This window comes from Anopheles ziemanni, chromosome 2 (assembly GCF_943734765.1).
Source record: "Anopheles ziemanni chromosome 2, idAnoZiCoDA_A2_x.2, whole genome shotgun sequence".
Taxonomy (NCBI): domain Eukaryota; kingdom Metazoa; phylum Arthropoda; class Insecta; order Diptera; family Culicidae; genus Anopheles; species Anopheles ziemanni.
In genome coordinates, this window is record NC_080705.1 from 15,467,271 (window position 1) to 15,485,634 (window position 18,364).

The 18,364-nt window shown below is 49.9% G+C and overlaps 1 protein-coding gene across 1 annotated transcript; it reads left to right on the top strand.

The window, feature by feature from the left end:
• Nucleotides 1-1,032: 1,032 nt before the first annotated feature.
• On the top strand, nucleotides 1,033-18,364 carry LOC131281098 (protein bark beetle). Its single transcript, XM_058310351.1, has 10 exons — nucleotides 1,033-1,587; nucleotides 8,197-8,372; nucleotides 8,446-14,678; nucleotides 14,747-14,958; nucleotides 15,022-15,377; nucleotides 15,458-15,583; nucleotides 15,906-15,929; nucleotides 16,093-16,561; nucleotides 16,635-16,853; nucleotides 17,273-18,364. Exons 1-10 carry the CDS (start codon nucleotides 1,033-1,035, stop codon nucleotides 18,362-18,364), a joined length of 9,462 nt encoding a protein of 3,153 aa, XP_058166334.1.

Here is an 18,364-nt window from a genome sequence, read left to right on the forward strand (position 1 = left end):
GAATATATGTTGTTGATCTACCTCTTACCTTAATAGTTGCGCTTGTTAGTTTGTTTAAATTTGTCTTAAAAACAGCCTGAACCGAAAGCGACAACACTTTTGTTTTCTTTACATACGCCCCATGGGCCGCGTCGGACCGTTTCCGTGTGAAGTAAACACGTGCGAAAACAAACTCCCTCCGATCGGGAAAAGGGCGGTTGGAGTAAGTGTCGAAATTACATCACCATTATTACCCCTTCGGCAGCCGGTGATGGAAAGGGGTGCTGCCGTCGTACCATTTTTAGTCCAGCATCATTCACTTTTCTCTCGCGCTACTTTTCCTTCTTTCCTCCTCGTGCGACCGACGAGTGGAAAACCGGTTTCATCTTTTCGTTTCGTTGCTCGCGCGATCGCCAAGATGTTTGATCCAAACGGCCTCAGCTCGCCGTATCAGTACGAGACGCGTGTATATTCGTGGAACCCTCCCGCGTGAGACGTTGTGAGTGTAGTGGGCCTTTCGATGGGCCTTGTTTCTACTCGCGTTATCGTGCACTTATCACGCGCTTTTCAGCGAACTGTCTGCTTTATCGATCTGGGCACGGTGCAGTGTGGTGGCGTTGTTATCAACCTGACTGCCGAGTCTAATGCCGAATCCCCGTTTCTCATTTATCTTCCCTCCCAGCGGATCGTCGAGCACCGGTTCGGTGGTGTACGTGCAAGCGCGCTTGCAGCCCTAGTGTTGGAGTGGCGCGGAATTCCGCGACGGAACCGTCAACCTCCCACCGTTTGGGGGAAATAGAGGAGACCAGCGTAGTGTGTGCCTGTTTGTTGTAGCGTGTGGTTCGGTGTCGTGTGCCTCTGGGAAAGAGTCATCCCAAATGGGAGGAAATGTGCCCGGTGCTAGTTGGTTTCCTTAACACGGGTGTTACCAAACCAGTGACGGCAAGCGATATAACAAGTGTCACAACAAGGTGAATCTGAGAAGAAAAAATTCATCAAACGAAGTGGGCGTGTGAGTCAGAGTGTGGTGTGTGTAGTTGAGGAAGTTTCAAAATGGTGAGCCATGGCCGCCATACGCGGGCCGTAAAGCAATGGAAGAATCGGCTAAAAGATCCGTCTCCCCGGGAAGCTGGCAGCCGGAAGTGGTTGTCCTTGCTGTTCACAGTGTTGGTGCTTTGCTGTGTTGCGTTCCGAACCGTTCAGTGCCAAGGGGAAGAGGTGGACGATTTCGGTGATGAGCTTCACCATCCAGATCGAGATTTCGAGCAAGTGCCAGCTCCAAGCAGTAAGGAGATCATCACCAATCACATCGTTTCCGGAGCGGCCGGTGACGACGGAGGCAACGTCGGTGACTCACACTATCAGTTCGATGGCGATACAAATGGTGGTGGTGGTGTGGGTGCTGGAGTGGCCGGCAGTGAGCGGTACACGGAGATCGGTGGCGATGTAGTCCTGGGCGAGAAGGTCCTGCGGGCTTCCGAGAGCCCTTACTCGCTCCGGACGGATCTGGAAGTGGAGCGAAGGGCACGCCTGATCATCGAGGCCGGCGTGACGATCCACTTCGCCCCAATGGTTGGCATTACGGTGCGCGGTTCCGTGGTAGCATTGGTAAGTTCCAAAACCAGGGCAGCTACTCCACTACCTTAACCCTTATCTTATCACCGTTCGATGGTGTTTGTTCGTGTCCGCCCGTTGAGCAACGTGTGATTAATAATTCCACCTGTTTCGTTTACCTTTCCACGCGGGGTTCCCTGATAGTGAGAGTGTTCCGCGGAGCGCCTTATCGCACCCTGGCAGGGTTTCAATCCGCTTATCACAACCCCGTTCCATGACGACACACGAGGGCGAGGATGAGTGCACCCAGACGGAACTTATCTTTGAGGCAGGGCCGGGGTCTAGAATGCCCTTCTTCTTGGGCTTTTGCCTTGTGGAGGGTTGTGTTGTGCGATGTTTGCCGAGCATCGAAACAGGTTGTAGGCAAATAAATGGCACCCGGTTCACGTGTGACTTATGATTCCGGGAAAGGCATAAGTCTTTCCGAAGAAAGAGTTCGATCCGGGGTGGATTATTTGACGTCCACAATGTATTATGCAAACGTAATTTGTATCGCGTACAGCATAATGTTATCAGTGATCATCAATGTTTGTTATTTGAATAACCCGTTAATAAGTTTGAGTTATTTTCTTTTCTATGTATTTAACGTTCTACTCAATAAGAAAATTAGATTTGAGTAACACGATTGTTTCCAAAGAAGTGACTCCAAAGCTGTTTATTTTACTTCGTGAATAATCAATAGAGCAAGAGAGAGCAATGCCTTTGACAAAAAACTATATTGTTAATGAAATCATACGCCTTTAAAAAAGATCGACAATACTTGTTTGAAGATCATATCCGTTGTATCCATCGCAAAAAAACCACCTGGCGTTTTGTTTCACTTAGGGCTCGCAGCAATACAAAGAAGATAAATGCAGCATAAATTGTTTTTAATGTCCCTCCACTGTCACGTGGACCAGAAACGAATACTCCAGCAACTTTGCTCCATTTTCTTAGCGTAGTTAATCAACTCCGTCACGCGTCGCAATCTCTTTCAGATGCAACAACACACGTTTTCTCGAACTCCAGTACCAATAAATTCACCTTCTAGATTTTATATCCTCTCCGGTTCTTCTCCGCGGTTTCGCTTGGGGTAGCGTTCAAGAAACTCCCGGCAAGAGCCATTGAACGACGCTGCAGTGGAGACCATCGTTTCGGGCAACGTTCCATGAACGATTTTCATGACGTGGAACGATCTTTCGTGCTCAGGATTCCAGGTGGCTTTGGATTGGGAAGTTTTCCTTCGGTTCAGTTCCGTTCCGGCGTGAACTAAAGCATGAAATTATTCACACACCGTGATCATCATGCGCGGAGTTCGGCTGAGGTGTGGGATGGGTCCATTGGCCACCAAATTGCCAGCCAAGAGAGGGCACTGGCCGACGATCGGGCTAGAGACGATCACGCGGGTCTGATAAATTTGAAATTATAAAATTAATTCATTAGCCGCAGAGTGCGCGCATCGCGAGTGCGGGTGTAATAGGGTTTGCTGGAGCTGGAGCTTTAAGTGATCGCCAAGAGAAGGCGGCTAAGAAAAGAAGATCAGCCACATCGCGTTCGAGGTTGTTTGGAAGCAGCAAATGGGCTGAGCTGCGGAAGCATACATCATTTGCAGGTCACGTCGTGTTGGACCTTTGGTTGCGAAACGAATTCTCTAGCCAATTCCTGCGCAAGTCTTCAGGCAATGTATTTTCTTTAAGGGGAAAACAAGGCGTTTGTCCAGCACACCGATTATTAGATTAAAGTGTCGCGTGGTTAACCCCCGAGGGTCAATTGGGAAGATCAAAAACGATCCTCACTGAAATGTGTTGTCTTTTGGACACTAGAAGATATCGGTTGGGTTTGAACTAATTAGATAGAACTAGCAAATAAATTTGGAACATTCTTTAATACTCTTAAAATTGAAAAACCGTTGTTCGTTTCGTTCATTGAAACTTCGTTACATATGCGGTTTTGAGCTAGAAATGCCGCTTATAGGTTTTCACGGAACAAAAAATGTCCATTGTGTGGAAAAACGGCTTCAAAAGGTGTGAATTGGATCCAATTTTCCCACCATCGCCATCGCCGTACCTTCGTTCCATCCATTGGCGATCGCTGCTCGGCGATCATTATGTTCCACGCCCTGAACTAACGCCTCACGTGTTAGTACCCCAGCTTGATAGGAAAGATGACGGAGCTCAGAAGATGAGAAACTATTTACGTTCACTTTCAGTTGCGTGGTCTGGTTTGGTAACGGTGTTTTTATTTTGCTTCAAATAATTTCACATTGGTTATACCTACTTTAAAGGGCGGAGCAATGAAAGATAAATGGTTATTTTTATTATGCAAGGAAAGGAAATCGACGATTTCGTTTTCTACCCTCCGATGTGGGATTTTTTCGTTAGTTTTAAAATGTAAAATTTTTTGCAAATAGTTCTTGTTTATGTGAGAAACAAAAATATACATTTTTCTTGGTCTTAAATCGAAACTCAAAACTGTTGATGAATTTTTTAACGATCGTAGTTCTCATAAAGCCATAAACCATTCCTTGGTACAATTCCGCCCTACCGAATGTTTAATGTGGGACTTTTGTCCCTTCAATTTTTTTTTGTTTATTGTAAGCGTGCCATTTCACGCCTGAGTAACGAACGTTCGCCTCGGATGATTCGTCAAGCGGCCACGCGATCTTTGCTTCTTCCGTGGCCCATGAAGCAATGCTTTCATTCATAAACTGCTCCACTTCGCGAGTCGTACGTCTTGTTGATGATGGGGATCGTAACGGCTGGCGGGCGTCGTTAATCAATTAACCCCGACCTTTGCAATACTTGCCATGGTACCGAGCGGCACAGGAATACAAGGCATGGCAGAAAGGAAAGATCCCGCGGGAAGATGTCTTCGAGCGTGCGTGGATCGGATCCGGAGGTCAGATTCTACGATGGACACACAAAAAGGGGAGCAGCGTTTGAAGGGTTAATAAAACGAAACGAAACGACTCTTTAGCTAACGCAGCCCTGCGTAGGGTCCGGGGTCACGGTGGGGTCGCCTGGTGATCCAATAAAATCATCAACTAATTAAACCTCTCTCTGGCACTGTTCCGGAACGGACGCGTTGTGAAGCGGTGCGGTCAAAAGTCATTAATTAATACAAAACCCAACCCAAGCTCTCCGTGGGGAAATGGTCTGTCATTTGAATTCCGTTTTCCGAATGTTTCCGCAAACACTCGAATGAAAATTCGCCATCAGATGGACCCTTGCTGCACAACGGGAGTTGGTTGCCATTTTCTCTCATTGCCATTGTTTTCCATTGCATCCTCTCCCCTCTTGGGGTGGGCAGAAAAGTGGACAGGGTTTATTCACCTGCTGCTGCATCGTCACAACATTTGATGGTAATGCGCATGGAAAAACAACGCCCATACTCACCGGTGCGTTACTGGCGAACCTCCCAGTGGGTTCCCGTTTTGGCGCACAGCGCCAGACGTACCATAAACACATCATCATCCGGACGGAAAATTGACAATAGTCTGACAAGTGCTGGTGCCCGTTTTTCGCCCCGACGCGACCAGTTTTCTTTTATGGAGACCACCGGGGACAGCTGATTTCCCGTGCACCCGATACCGGCGTTTTTTTTATATGATCAATATAAAATAGTGAATGGAGTCATTAGTAGGAGGGAATACCTCGCACGCGATCATTATCGTCATCCGGTGTTAGTCATCCGCGACCAGAGACGAGAATGAATCATAGTCCCCGTTGAAGCTGCTACCGTATCGGGGAGGCTTTGGAGAGATCCATGCAACGGAATTCAAGCACATGTTATTTCACGAAGCCCTTAAAAGGTGCATAAGGTTTTTTTATCGGTCGGTGAATCATCTTCTGTTTCTCAGAAGCAATAGATTTGTTTACGGAGTATATGAAGGTTTCTAGATGCTATTGTGATGCAAATGATTTTTTAGATTATGATGCCGTCAACTTTCTCACCTGTTTACCAAGAATTTCGATATGAAATCAAGCCCGCACTGTATCTAACTATAGTCGATTTACTAAAACACAACAAACAAGATTTTTAACCAACTTTAGAAATTAAATTAGAAAATACAAGCGCAAAGCGAAAAATAATTCATAATAATTAGTTGCCAAATATAAAATTGGCATATAAATATGAACTAGCAATGTTGGAAACCAGAGTTCATTAAATGCATTTGATGAAAATCGATTAATATCAAAGTTAACAAGTTTGTAATGTTGAGGTCTTCTCGAAAGCATATTAACAAAAATTATCTTTAAAAAATTTACAACAGAAGAATACATTCTGCAAGCACAAAACATGTGTTGTTGTTAATTAAATCGCATGTTTTCACATCCTCTCAACTCTACCGTTCAAATGCACTCGACTCTAACAGATGCTACTGCTAATGCAACTGTGCAAACGTTTGCAGCCATCTCTTTGGCGCCATATGGTTGAATGCACATTTATGAGAGGCACCATAGTGTTGGTGGCAGTATGTGGAATTATGGGTAGCATAATTGCAGCACTGAGAACCGGTTTTGTTGCATGCATAAACTCACCATGTCGTAAATACTAGTTGCACCGGATATGGCACCTGTTGTACCTTGTGTTTGGCGCCCTTTTATGGTTGGTTGCAAGTCAACGAACATACGTTTAATTCAAGGTACAGTAAAAATAGCATCCATAACGAGATGGAAATAGGAGAAAAACACGAAGCTGCTTATAAATAATGGGGTTCAAATTTCTTTTTCTGATGATACATCAAGGTTCTGATTTATGGTATTGGATTTATCACCCACCCGCAGATAAATGATCCCACAATTTATCACATTGTTTGTTTCAAGTGGGGCCCGTCTTACCAATATTTCCTTCACATAGGATTTGCTATGTTATTATGCTTGTTGACCAGTCACAAAAAAAAAGATAGCGTGCTTTTTTTCTTATACATTAGTCAAAAATAATCTAAAAAAAAACATCTGTTGCAAATCGTTTGAGGCAAAACAATTGCACACTTTCTTTTACCCTTTTCTTGGTTTTTTTTGGTTGTAAACATGTTGTGTGTATTCAATTGGGCTCCGATTTTCCAACCAGTTGAGCGATAGTGCAATTTAACCGCGTTTGGGGCACTCCGGTGGCCAGGTTTATGCTTGCCTCCACCACTTGACCCACGGTTCGCTTAGCGGTAAAGCAGAAAATTATTTCCCAAAAAACAGTTACCCAATTGGTTTGGTGGGAAGTGGTGGTTCCCGGCGTGCAATTTGCCTCATCTTTCCGGGTTGCCTGTTGCCTTTTTTTGTGCCCAGTTCATGATCAGAGCATTATGATGTAGCAAAAAAAATATAAAAATGAGTTGAAGTAAAATCTCAGTCAACAATTTAAGGGGGAACATCGTGCCGACGATACGTTTATGGTATCGGTTTACATCGTTCTCCACTGACCTACATTAACAAACGCAATGGCTGTCGGATCGGCGGCACCCCCATCGCGTTGCCTCCCGAGCGACGCCGTTGTTGGCGAAGGGTGGTAGTAATAGAATTGTTGGAATGTCCCCCACACCCCGTCGTCTATTGCATTTTCACTTGTTTTTCCTTGCGCCATCGTGCGCTCGCATTTGCCTCACTCTCGGAAACCCTTCGCGAACGCGTGTGAAAAGTTGATTCAGATTGGCAACGGGAGGAAAAGGGGTCGGGCGTTGGAGGGAAACATAAAAGTGACCTGGAGAAAATATGCGAGACACGCAAAACAAACGTTGCACCTTGGAGGAAAAAAATGCCGCATACAAGATAAATGTGTACCACTACAAGGGCGGGTGGCATCGTGTTTCTCGACTTTCTTTCCGGACTTCTTTCGGTTTGATAGCTTAACTATGAGAATGTTTTAAATTACTACCTTTTTCATCTACTGATAGTGTTAAATTTATTTTAAAATGCAAGTTTATCTCACTTGTCACGTTTAATAGAAATGGGTGAATGTAATGTTTACTTGGTTTTATTTTAATACTTTTTGTATATTTTTTTAAATTTTTCTGGATTATTTATGGTCCTTTTCATCTACAATAAGAAACAATTTGGCCATAAACGGTCCGGTACATTTTATCCACTTTTGCCGTCACGACTTTCAAGTGAAGTTCCGTTTGTTTTACTGACCAACCTGTTTTCTTTCTCAAGCCGGTAGTGCAAGGGTGTTGGCGCAAGAACCGCCTTTTTAAACGGCCCCCCACCCCTCGACGATGTCCGATGTTTACTAAACAACGGGGGGGTTTTCCTTCGCAAACGGCGGCGCATTTTAATTGCCGTTTTTTTATTACGCAACCACCGCCACCCGAACCCGCGTAATGATGTGTTTTGCGTCGAAGAAGGCTGGTGCAATTTCAATGCGCGTGCGAAAAAAAAAAAAATTGGAAGTGAGTCATAGGAAAAAAAGAGAAGGAAAAAATTAATGGCATTGAAGTTGAAAGGTCTGGTAAAAAATGAAAAGAGAGGCACATGAGCATAAATCATGTCGCATTTACAATGCAAACGGAAGCTATTGTTTATGTTCGGTTTGCAATTTAGTATGCATTTGGGTTAGATGAAACATTGATAGTATAATAAACTCTATTTGGTTTAATTGATACTAAGTTTTTTTTTCTATTTTCAACAGGGAAATGCGGAGAATAAAATCACTTTAACCACGCTTCCAAATACTGGATACAATGACATCCCTTCCGATCCTCGAGAAGCCGGTGCCCGCTTGGTGGACGGTCCGAATCCGCTGGCCGGGCGTCTGCAACTCCTCAACCATGGCAAGTGGCGTTCGGTTTGTTCCAACTCGAAGAAGTAAGTATGCCAACCTTCAACCAAGGTGCACGAACCATTTGGCTAACTTTTGGAATGCTTTCCACGGTTCTAGCTGGACGATCGCTGACTACGAAACAACCTGCCGGCAGATGGGCTACAAGGGTGGCCGGTTTTGGAACTGGATGGATCGGCTGCAGAACTACGAGCCCCGGCTGCTGTACGAGGAACCGCGCTGCCTGGGGACGGAGGGTTCGCTGTTCGATTGCGCCTGGAGCTCGAAGCAGGTCGGATCGGGTGTGTGCGACTACCACAGCGACATCGGGGTGCAGTGTTTGCCGCTGTTCGACCAGGTGACGCCCCACTGGCGCGGGCTGAGGTTCGAGAATGCCGAAAGCAAGGAGACGCTGTCGTACAACCACGTGCTGTACGACTCGATATCGTTGTCCCAGCTGAGGTACGTCGATATAGTGCGGGCCGGAACGGGGCGCGGTGGATCGGCCGAGGCGGCCATCGCGGTGCTGGGAGTTCCACCCGTGCTGGACTACGTGACGGTCGACCATTCGTCGTACACCGGCATCAACGTGACGCGGCACGACGCCGCGTTCAGCTTTCGCAACGTGGTCGTCCGAAGGAGTCGCGGGTTTGGAATTTTTATGAACTCCAGCTACGGTGCGGCCCACCTGGAGGGGGTTACGGTGAGCGAGAACGGGGCCGATGGGATCCGCTACGTCGGACACGATCTGCGCGCGGACGAGCGAACCGACCGGAGCAAGGTGTTCGACTTTTGCACCCTCACCTCGACGGCCTGGCAGATCTACCCGCTGCAGCTGTCCTTCGAGCAGTCGTCGTTCGCGCTGTCACCGAAGGAGTGTGCCCGATCGTTTGAAACGGCCTTCGGGTACGTCCTGACGATGCACTTTGTGTACTTCGAGGTGGCCCGGAACGAGACGGCACAGCTTTCCGTGTACGACGGGATGTCGGAGAACGATCGGCTGCTGGCGACGTGGGACGTGCGCAACTTCACCCGACCGCAGACCCTCACCAGCACGCGGGAGAAGCTCTATATCAAGCTGCGTGCCGAGGCACGGTCCGCCGTGTTGGCGCACTTCCGCGTGACGTCGGGCATCACGAAGGCGTTCGATCTGAACGTCACCCAGAGCACGGTCGTGGACAATGGTGGCCGGGGGATCGCGGTGGACAACCTCCGATCGCAGGTGCACGTGCACGAGACCACGATCGCCAACAATCGACACGCGGCTGGACTGCACGTGACAAGCGGTGCTGGGGATGTGAACGTGACACAATCGAGGATAAACTTCAACCAGGGCGACGGTATCAACATAACGTACTTCGGTGGAAATAGGAATGTGTCCCGTAGCTCCATCGACTCCAACCGGGGCTACGGGTTTGCCGTTTGGCTTAACCAGACGACGAAGGATCGTCGGGAGTTCCTCGAGTTCAACCAAACCACTACGATCGAGTACTCGAACTTCGTAAAGAATCTCGAAATCGGAGTACTGCACGGGAACTTCTGCGGGGACTCGTGGGTCAACGTTACCGGAAACCTGTTCAACGATAGCACGAGTGACGCGGTGGACATACAATCGTGCTGGTTCGAGACGCGTGACCAACGTCGACTTCGGTTACAGATCGGACACAACAGTTTCGAGCACTCGCGGCGAATCGGGATCGTCATCAGTCCGATACTCAATCTTGACGGACGGATCGAGCATAATCACTTCTCCCGCGGGTACTACGGAGCGTTGTTGACCCGCAACAAACCGTTGGAGGAGTTCCGACCGTTGCCCGTGCGGATGATCGTGCAGCACAACCACTTCATGAACAACGAGGGAATTTATGTGGCCTCGCTGGGTCTCTCGCCGAACACGGATAGCAAAACGCAGTCGATGCTTTTTACCAGGAACTTTGTGAAAGGGAATCGAATCAAGGAAGCGTTCGGGCCGCTCGAGGACGAAGGTGAAGGACTCGGTGGCGAAGGTCGGTTGAATCCACGGTCGCGTGTTGCCGCACCGGTTGTGATCTCGTCGAACAATGTCGACGTGTTCCGGAACATCATCTCCAACCAAGAGTCGCGGTATGAAGTTGGTTCGCAACTGTCCGACCAGAGCAAGGCACTGAACGTCACGTACAACTGGCTCGGCAATCAGGACGAGGAGAAAATCTACGACCGACTGTTCCATCGCAAGGATCGGTTCGATCTGGCGAAGATCGAGTACTTCCCGTACCTGCTGCATCACTCGAACCCGGGCACGCAAACGATCGCGCAGTATCAGAAGTTTGTGCCGTTCTTCCACAAGGAGGGCAGCGAGCGCATCGGTGGCGAAGTGGATGGACAGGAGATCCTTCCGGCGGGTAGCTACACGGTCGAGCGGGACATTAACGTGCGCCCGGGAGGAAAGTTGATCCTGAACTCGGGTGTTATCCTTAACTTCGCACCCAGCGTTGGGATGATGGTGACCGGGAAGCTGGAGGCGCGGGGACGCGCCCCGGACGATATTCTGTTCACGCTGAAGCGGGAAGCGGTTATGCTCGAGAACGATACCACCGAAGCGATCGTCGAGGATCCCGACTTTGCGATGGACATCGAAACGGAATCGATCGTGGAGAAGGCTCCTCATGAGCCGCAAATTCCGAAGATCCCGGTCCGACTCGTCGGTGGTGCGAACGACCACGAGGGTCGGCTGCAGGTGTACACGGAGGGTGTTTGGGGTACGGTGTGTGATTACGGTTGGACCATCACCAATGCGGCGCTGGTTTGTCATCAGCTTGGGTTGGCACTGAACCCGATGGATTGGCGCTTGCAACGGTCCGAGGTCCCGGGGGCTGGCACCACAGAGGACGTGCTTCTTTCGAACGTTCGCTGTACCGAGCACGATATCGACATCACGAAGTGCCGGGCGGAACGAGCCTCTCAGGGAGATTTTCAAAATTCCTGCGGACACGAGAACGACGTCGGTGTCCGGTGCTACGAGGGAGCTTGGGCGGGACTGCGCTTTGGGGTGCTTGCCGAACGGGCCGATCTGCAGTACGTGACGATCGAAAAGGCCGGCCTGTTTGATTACGTAACGAACACGTTCAAGCCGGCGTTGCAGATGGATTTCGCCCGCCACAACCTGGACAGTGTGCGGGTGGTGGAGAACCTGCACGATGGGCTGGGCATCATCTACTCGGACATCTACGCCGGGTCGTCGGTGAACAACGTGAAAAACTCGGAGTTCGCCGGGAATCGGGGCAACGGAATCAGCATTAAGCAGCTGGGCTTGAAGGTGCAAGGAAGTATCGTGAAGGACAACCGTGGATCGGGCATCAACCACGATCAGGTGGTTTCTTCGCTTGAGCAGCGTGAAATAACGGGTTGGTTCAACATGGTTCCGGATTTCAACGTGGACGACTCAGACTACCGGCCGATCATGCTTCCCGACAGCCGCGTCGCCAACATCGACATCGATCAGTGGCAGATAAAGCACATCATAACGACGCCCGTCCGGAGCGATCCAGTGGAGCAGAAGGTTATAATCCAATGCCAGCCAGGGTACGTGATTGGAATTCAGCTGTTGAACCCGATAGAAAATCGTTCCACGGAAGATATCTGGGTGTACGATTCGCTGACCGGAAGTACGGAGTCGGATGTTTGGCAGGTAAAGCGTGATCTTTCCGTGTTTCCCCTGACAACGAGCAGCTACGGAGCGATCTTGCAATATCGCAGTGGTGCGGGTGCACTCGGTGGGGCGGTTCTGGTGCTACGATCGATCCAAGCTCCCATACAGAACATGTACAACCGAATCGTGCGTGGACCGGTACCGACGCTTCACGTCACGTCCACCAAAATTCAGCGGAACTTCCGTGGAATCACCGGGACGTACTACAACCGCTACTTGGGCGAATCGAGCGAGCTGTACCTGCGGAAGGCAAACGAATCGATTAAACTGGTCAACTGCGAGATAAGCCACAACCGCGAGGAGGCACTGTTCATACACTCTCCGTTTTGGGATGTGCACGTGAGCAACATCTCGGAGGTTACGATCCACATCAACAACAGTCTCATCCGGGACAATGGACGGGGTGTGCGGCAGTTTTCGAAAGATCTTAGGTCATCGAACAACTTGTTCCACTACGTCCTGCAAGACACGACGGTGGAAAGCAACTCGAACGGAGGCTTGGAGCTGAGCCTTCCGTACGTGTGGCAGTACAACGAAAACTTCACCCACTCGGTGTTCCTCGGCAACGATACGTGGGCTCGAAACAGGAAGTTTGGCATCCTGATCGACGGACACTACGCGGCGATCAACATTTCGTCGAACATTTTCACCGAAAACGTGTGCGCGCAGGGTCTGATAGGGTTCCGAGGCATGGAGAAGAAGATGCGCATCGACAACAATCGGATCACGCGCAACTACGGTAGTTACATGGTGGAGTTCCGGTCGGACAGTCAGAGCGAGATACTGGGCGAAATTCCGGCCATGCTGGCTTTCAATCAGATCGAAAGCAACGAGGAGCTGAAGGACACGCGCTCCTCGATGCGTAACTTCATCCGGGGCGAGCGTAGTAACGCGAACGATCCGACGTGTGTGATCGGGTTCGGCGGTGTGCAGAAGGTCCAGATTCATCGGAACGTTATTTCCAACAATCAGCAAGATTACGATCTGATTGCGGGTGTGAAATCGGCCCGGTTGCGTAACTATTTGGACGCACGCGAGAACTGGTGGGGAAGCAGCGACGAGCTGCACATCCGGAAGCGTATTTTCGACTTTGACGATTGGAACAATCACGCCGAGGCGCTTTATCGGCCGTATCTGGTCGAGGATATGATCGATGGCAGTATTTCGGGACGCGAAGGATCAAGTCCACCGGTCGATCTAGCTGCCCTGGGTGGACGTATACAGGAGAACTTGGAAATCTTCCGGCGGGAGGCACCGTACGTGATACGCGCGGACATTACCGTCATGCCGGGGGTTACGTTAAGCATCCAGCCGGGCGTGGTGATGGAGTTCGCGCCAAATGTGGGCATTTTGGTGCTCGGGACGCTGGTCGCGCGAGGAACCAGCGACGCGCTGGTGGTAATGAGGCCGATGGCGAGTGCTTCCGAGGCGTTGAATCGTGTGGAGCGGTCGCTGGAGAACATGGTCAACTACGATTCGATCCGCCTGTGTACGACTCGGAACTGTACCCAAGGGGACGGCGAGAACGAGCGGGCGCGGGAAGGTTTCCTCGAGTACTACAACCACACGACACTGCAGTGGATACCGATTTGCGATCGACGGTTTACGGAGCGCAACGCGCAGGTTGTCTGCCGCGAGCTTGGATACGATCCGTTGGACGTTTTCTTCGGGCACGATCGTCGGATTGAGTTTCACACAAACTCGCTGACGCGCATCTGGAGCTGGGTCGAACCGATGGAGTGTCACGGGGACGAGCTGCGGTTGGAGGAGTGTCCGGAGCGTTTGAACGGTCAGCTGTACGGGCGGAGACACGAGTGCCAGTGGGACTCGGAGTTCGTGTTCATCAGCTGCAACGGAGAGCCGGACCGGCGCAATTACTGGGGCGGTGTACGCTTCGCCAATCCGGACTTTGAGGCCAGTATCTACGAGGACCGACTGCACGATACCGTGACGCATTCGAGCACGCGTCCACAGCAGAGCATAATGGACTTTGTGCGCATCGACCGAGCGGGCATGTTGCACGGGGAAAAATCTCCGGCGATCCAAACGATCGCCAAAACCCCCACCATCAGCTCGGTGACGATCAGGGATAGTGCGCACCATGGTGTTAATCTGATCTCGCCGACGAATGCAATCCATCTGAACCATCTGCAGATTTTGCGCACGCTCGGACAGGGCATCAATGCGATCTCGCTGACCGGCGAAGGTCGCGAAAGCGACGAATCGAGCTACACCCCGCTGAAAGATCTCGATCTGCCGTACAATCTGTTTTCGATGATCGACATCTGCGACACGAACAAGGAGATCACGCTGGAGGAGCGTGTCCTCGTGTACTACAAGTACGACAACAATCCGGTCAACTGTGTGAAGATTTTCAAGAGCGCGTACCGCGTGAAACCGCTCGGATTCCGGCTGCTGCAGTCGAACCTGTTCAATCACTCGAAGGAGTACGGGCGGCGGGACATGATTCAGCTGTTGGACGGTGACATCTATAACATTTCGGCACGCGTCATCGGTACGGTCGATGCCGACTCGGACAATCAGAAACGGTTGTTCCGTACGATCGAGCCGGCGCTCAGTGTGAGGTTGATTGCTAGTGGCGCTCCGGCTAGGCACGGTTTCATTGCCGAGGTTGTCACATTGCCCATCTCGGCGATTGGATTTAGTAAGTTTTTTTGTAAAGCTATCGTTTCTTCTCAGGTCTACTAAAAGCGTTTCTTTTTCCTTGTATAGACCGGGATGCACAGCACAATATATCGAACACGGAGATTATGGGATGTGTTGGGGGAGCGCTGCAATACACCTCGGTCGGGGAGGTATCCCCGATACTGACGCTGGAGAGGAACCGCATCGTGCAAAACTGTCGGCAGCTGTACGGGAATTTCTCCTCCTGCGAGTCGGCGCTTCGAATCGATGTGCAGAATATGCAATCGTTGCATTTTAGGGTAAGGTTTAAAACAAAACGTCATGCGCTTTCGGTTTGTCTAACAACGTTTGTTTGTCTTTAGAATAATCTCATCGAGGCCAACCAAGGAGGTCTCTCGATTCGGGCGGACTCCCGTGGTTCTGCTACATCGCTCCGTGGATGGATTCACCACAATCTGTTCGTACGCAATCGCAATCGGCCCGCGATTTACGTCGAAGGACGCCAGTCTTCCCCGTACCAGGAGGTGATCATGCACAACAATTACATCACCCAGAACCGTGCCACTTTCCGGGATGTGGTCGTCCTGCGGCAGGTTGTTTCCAACTTTACCTACAACTATGTGCACCGTAACCGAGGCCAGCGAATCGTGCAGGTGTCCGGTTTCGATCGGGTACGGCTACCGATCTATCAAACAACAACACACAATGGATTCTACGAGTAAGTGGATGGCGAGTGTGGATGGTTTTTATTCATTGCCTCCAGTATTGGCCATAATTGAATATGTGTTTTCTTTGTAGCAACGTTGCAACGGATTGGGAAGGTCGAGCTACCATCGTCGCCGGTACGGCCGGGCAGCATTATATCGATAATATTTTTGCCAATCCCGACAACGACTATGAAATCATTACCGTCAACCGTTCGATGTAAGTACCTGTGGGTCGGGTTTGTAGATGTTATTTTTATTCTCTTTAGTAGCTCGTCTAAAATATTCCTACTAACCGAAAGAATGCAACGGAGTAGTAAGTCGAAAGGGAAAATTTTCTACCGTCACTTTTATTTATTTCGTTTTTGGGTTCAAAAGTGTATAAAATATGTACGTGTTGATTGTTTGGCCAAATTTGCATGTTATTTGTATGTATTTTATTTCTCTTATTACTCCTCCACAACAAATATTCGAAACACACACACAACCGCGCCACCCTGGGTCGCTGTATGAATGTGCCAACATTTATTACGCCCTGGCAGAATCGATTTCCAGTACTGGAATAGGTAGGTGAAGCCAATTCACAAATTATTAAACGCAATCGGTGATGGTTCGCTTATTATGGTTCCGTTGTTGTATAGATACGCTCAGGGAAACCCTAGAGCATGCGCTTCCCTAATATCGCTCCGTTTTGATTTTCATCCTCCTCTTCCTCCTCCTCCAAAACAGCACCCTGGACGTGTGGAAGACAAAAATCGACGCCCGCCACAACTACTGGAGCTACAACGAAACGCTGGCCGTGAGCTCGCGTATTCGCGATCGTTTCGACGATCCGCAGCTGCTGGAAGTTTCCTTTCTCCCACTGCACATGAACAACCTGACGGTGCTGGATGGGAAATGTCCGCCCGGTTGGACACTGCTGATCGACACCTGCTACATGTACGTCGGCGCACCGATGAGCTTCCGGGAGGCGCGTGACTTCTGTCGTTCGGACAACGCTTCACTGCCGTTCATCCACGGCGATGCGAACGCACTGTACACGTTCATCGAGCAGCAGTCCCGGTATCTGAGGAGCTACGAACGCGTTTGGGTGCAGGATGCCAACTACATCGATCGGTGCACGTCGTTCCTGTATCAAAACGTTGAGGTGGAAGAATGCCACAATCGGCATGCGTTTTTGTGTGAAATAGATCCGAAGGTAGGTCGGAAGACATTTAACTACTCTCTTCCGGAAAGGATTACTTATTTCCATCACCACTTACCGCTTGCAGGTTGAAATTGATCCACTCCATTGGACGGCGAGCATTGAGGTGATCGGTATCATCGTAGCACTGGCCCTGGTTGTTGTCCTGATTTGCATAGTGTGTGTGTGCTGGTGCGCCAAATCTCGCTATCGGCAGGATCAACGGTTGCAACGACGCAACAGCATTCGCCAGAGTATGCGCAGTTTGAACAGTATCGATCAAGGATCGCTTCGCAGAAGAAATTATGTAAGTATCGGTCGATCGGTCGTTGTTCGTTGCAAAACGTTCCAAAAAGAAGGAGGAGGTTTTTTTCAAACGAATTGAAACGCTTTCAAAAAGTGATTTCCATAAAGCAACATTGTTCCGAAGCGATGAAAGCTGTTCAACGTGTTCCTCTATGCAAAGTTTCTATGAAAGTGTGTAACTTTTGTTGATATTTTTTTTGCATTTTCTCAATATTAAAGGAAATAATTCAGCCAACAGATGTTTAAAGATTGTCGTAAGTGTTTGTTTGTTCCGATGGTTAGTTTGGACTTGTTTGTGGTTTTGCTACGTGAACGTGCGTTTTTCTCTTGTTGCGCTTGTGATGCCTGTTGTTGATAGATTTTACACTTTTTATACATTTTTATTTTCCAATTTTAAAATATGTTGTTTCACTTTTTCAGGCAATTTCACGTTCCACGGATACACTGCGAACGGCCACTACGAACGACTATAAGCGAATGGCGTCGAACGGATCGATAGAATCCGTCGACAAGAGCGTCCTGAGCACCGAAACGAGTTACGATATGTACGATCACAAGCAGAAACAACAGTACAGCAACGAGTACGCCGAACAGCTTAAAAGTCAACTCGGGTACAGCGAAAGTAATGGTGCCGCGTCGGAGTACGTGCAGAGCGCAACCGAGGCCAGTCCGGTGAAGACGAAAGTGTACGGTTTGCCCGAGTACAGTAACCACGGGGGTAGCATCGCACTGGAGCTGGCGTTCCGTAACGAAGGCTTCCGCGATACGTCCACGACGTACTCGGGGGTGACGCGCAATAACTCAATCAGCACTGCCATCAACGAGGACACGCCGATCATACACGCACCTGGCGGGGGTGAAGATCTCGAGGAAACCGGCTCGGATTACTACGGTAACTCGAGCACGCTTCCGATACGTGTGCAGGACAAGCTGTCCTTCCTGCACGAGCTCAAACAACACCTACCAGAGTACGAGCCACCGTCGGCTTCGATAAGTCACAGCAGTTTTCAACCGGCGCGAACCAGCCAAACGGAATCGCTATCCGGTGTGACCAACGGAGGCTCTTCCTACGGCGGTGCTCAGAGAGCAGCACCACCAAGACCGGCCCTACCGGTACTACCACCTCCCCAGAGTCACGTGTATCAGCAGCCTTCGATACAGGTGCGTCGACCAGCACCACCACCCGAACCGGAGCAGATGCGCCGACCCGACTCGTACATCAAGGCTGTGAAGAAGTACGCCACACCGGGGCGGGAGAGGGACTCAATACTGCCACCACCCCGCAGCGATAGCCAACCGCGGCCCAAGACAGTTTACGAGTCGTCCGAGGAGCATTCGCCGACAACGGACGCCACGATGACGCTGCCTTCCAGCTCGTCGTCAAGGGCAAACTATGCGCGCTCGAAATCGGAAGCCCTGCTGGAGACAAACTTTGACGATGGAAGTGCGGCTCCACCAATGCTTAGCTACGACAGCCGCAGCTACTCGCAGCCACTGGAAACTGCAATGTGA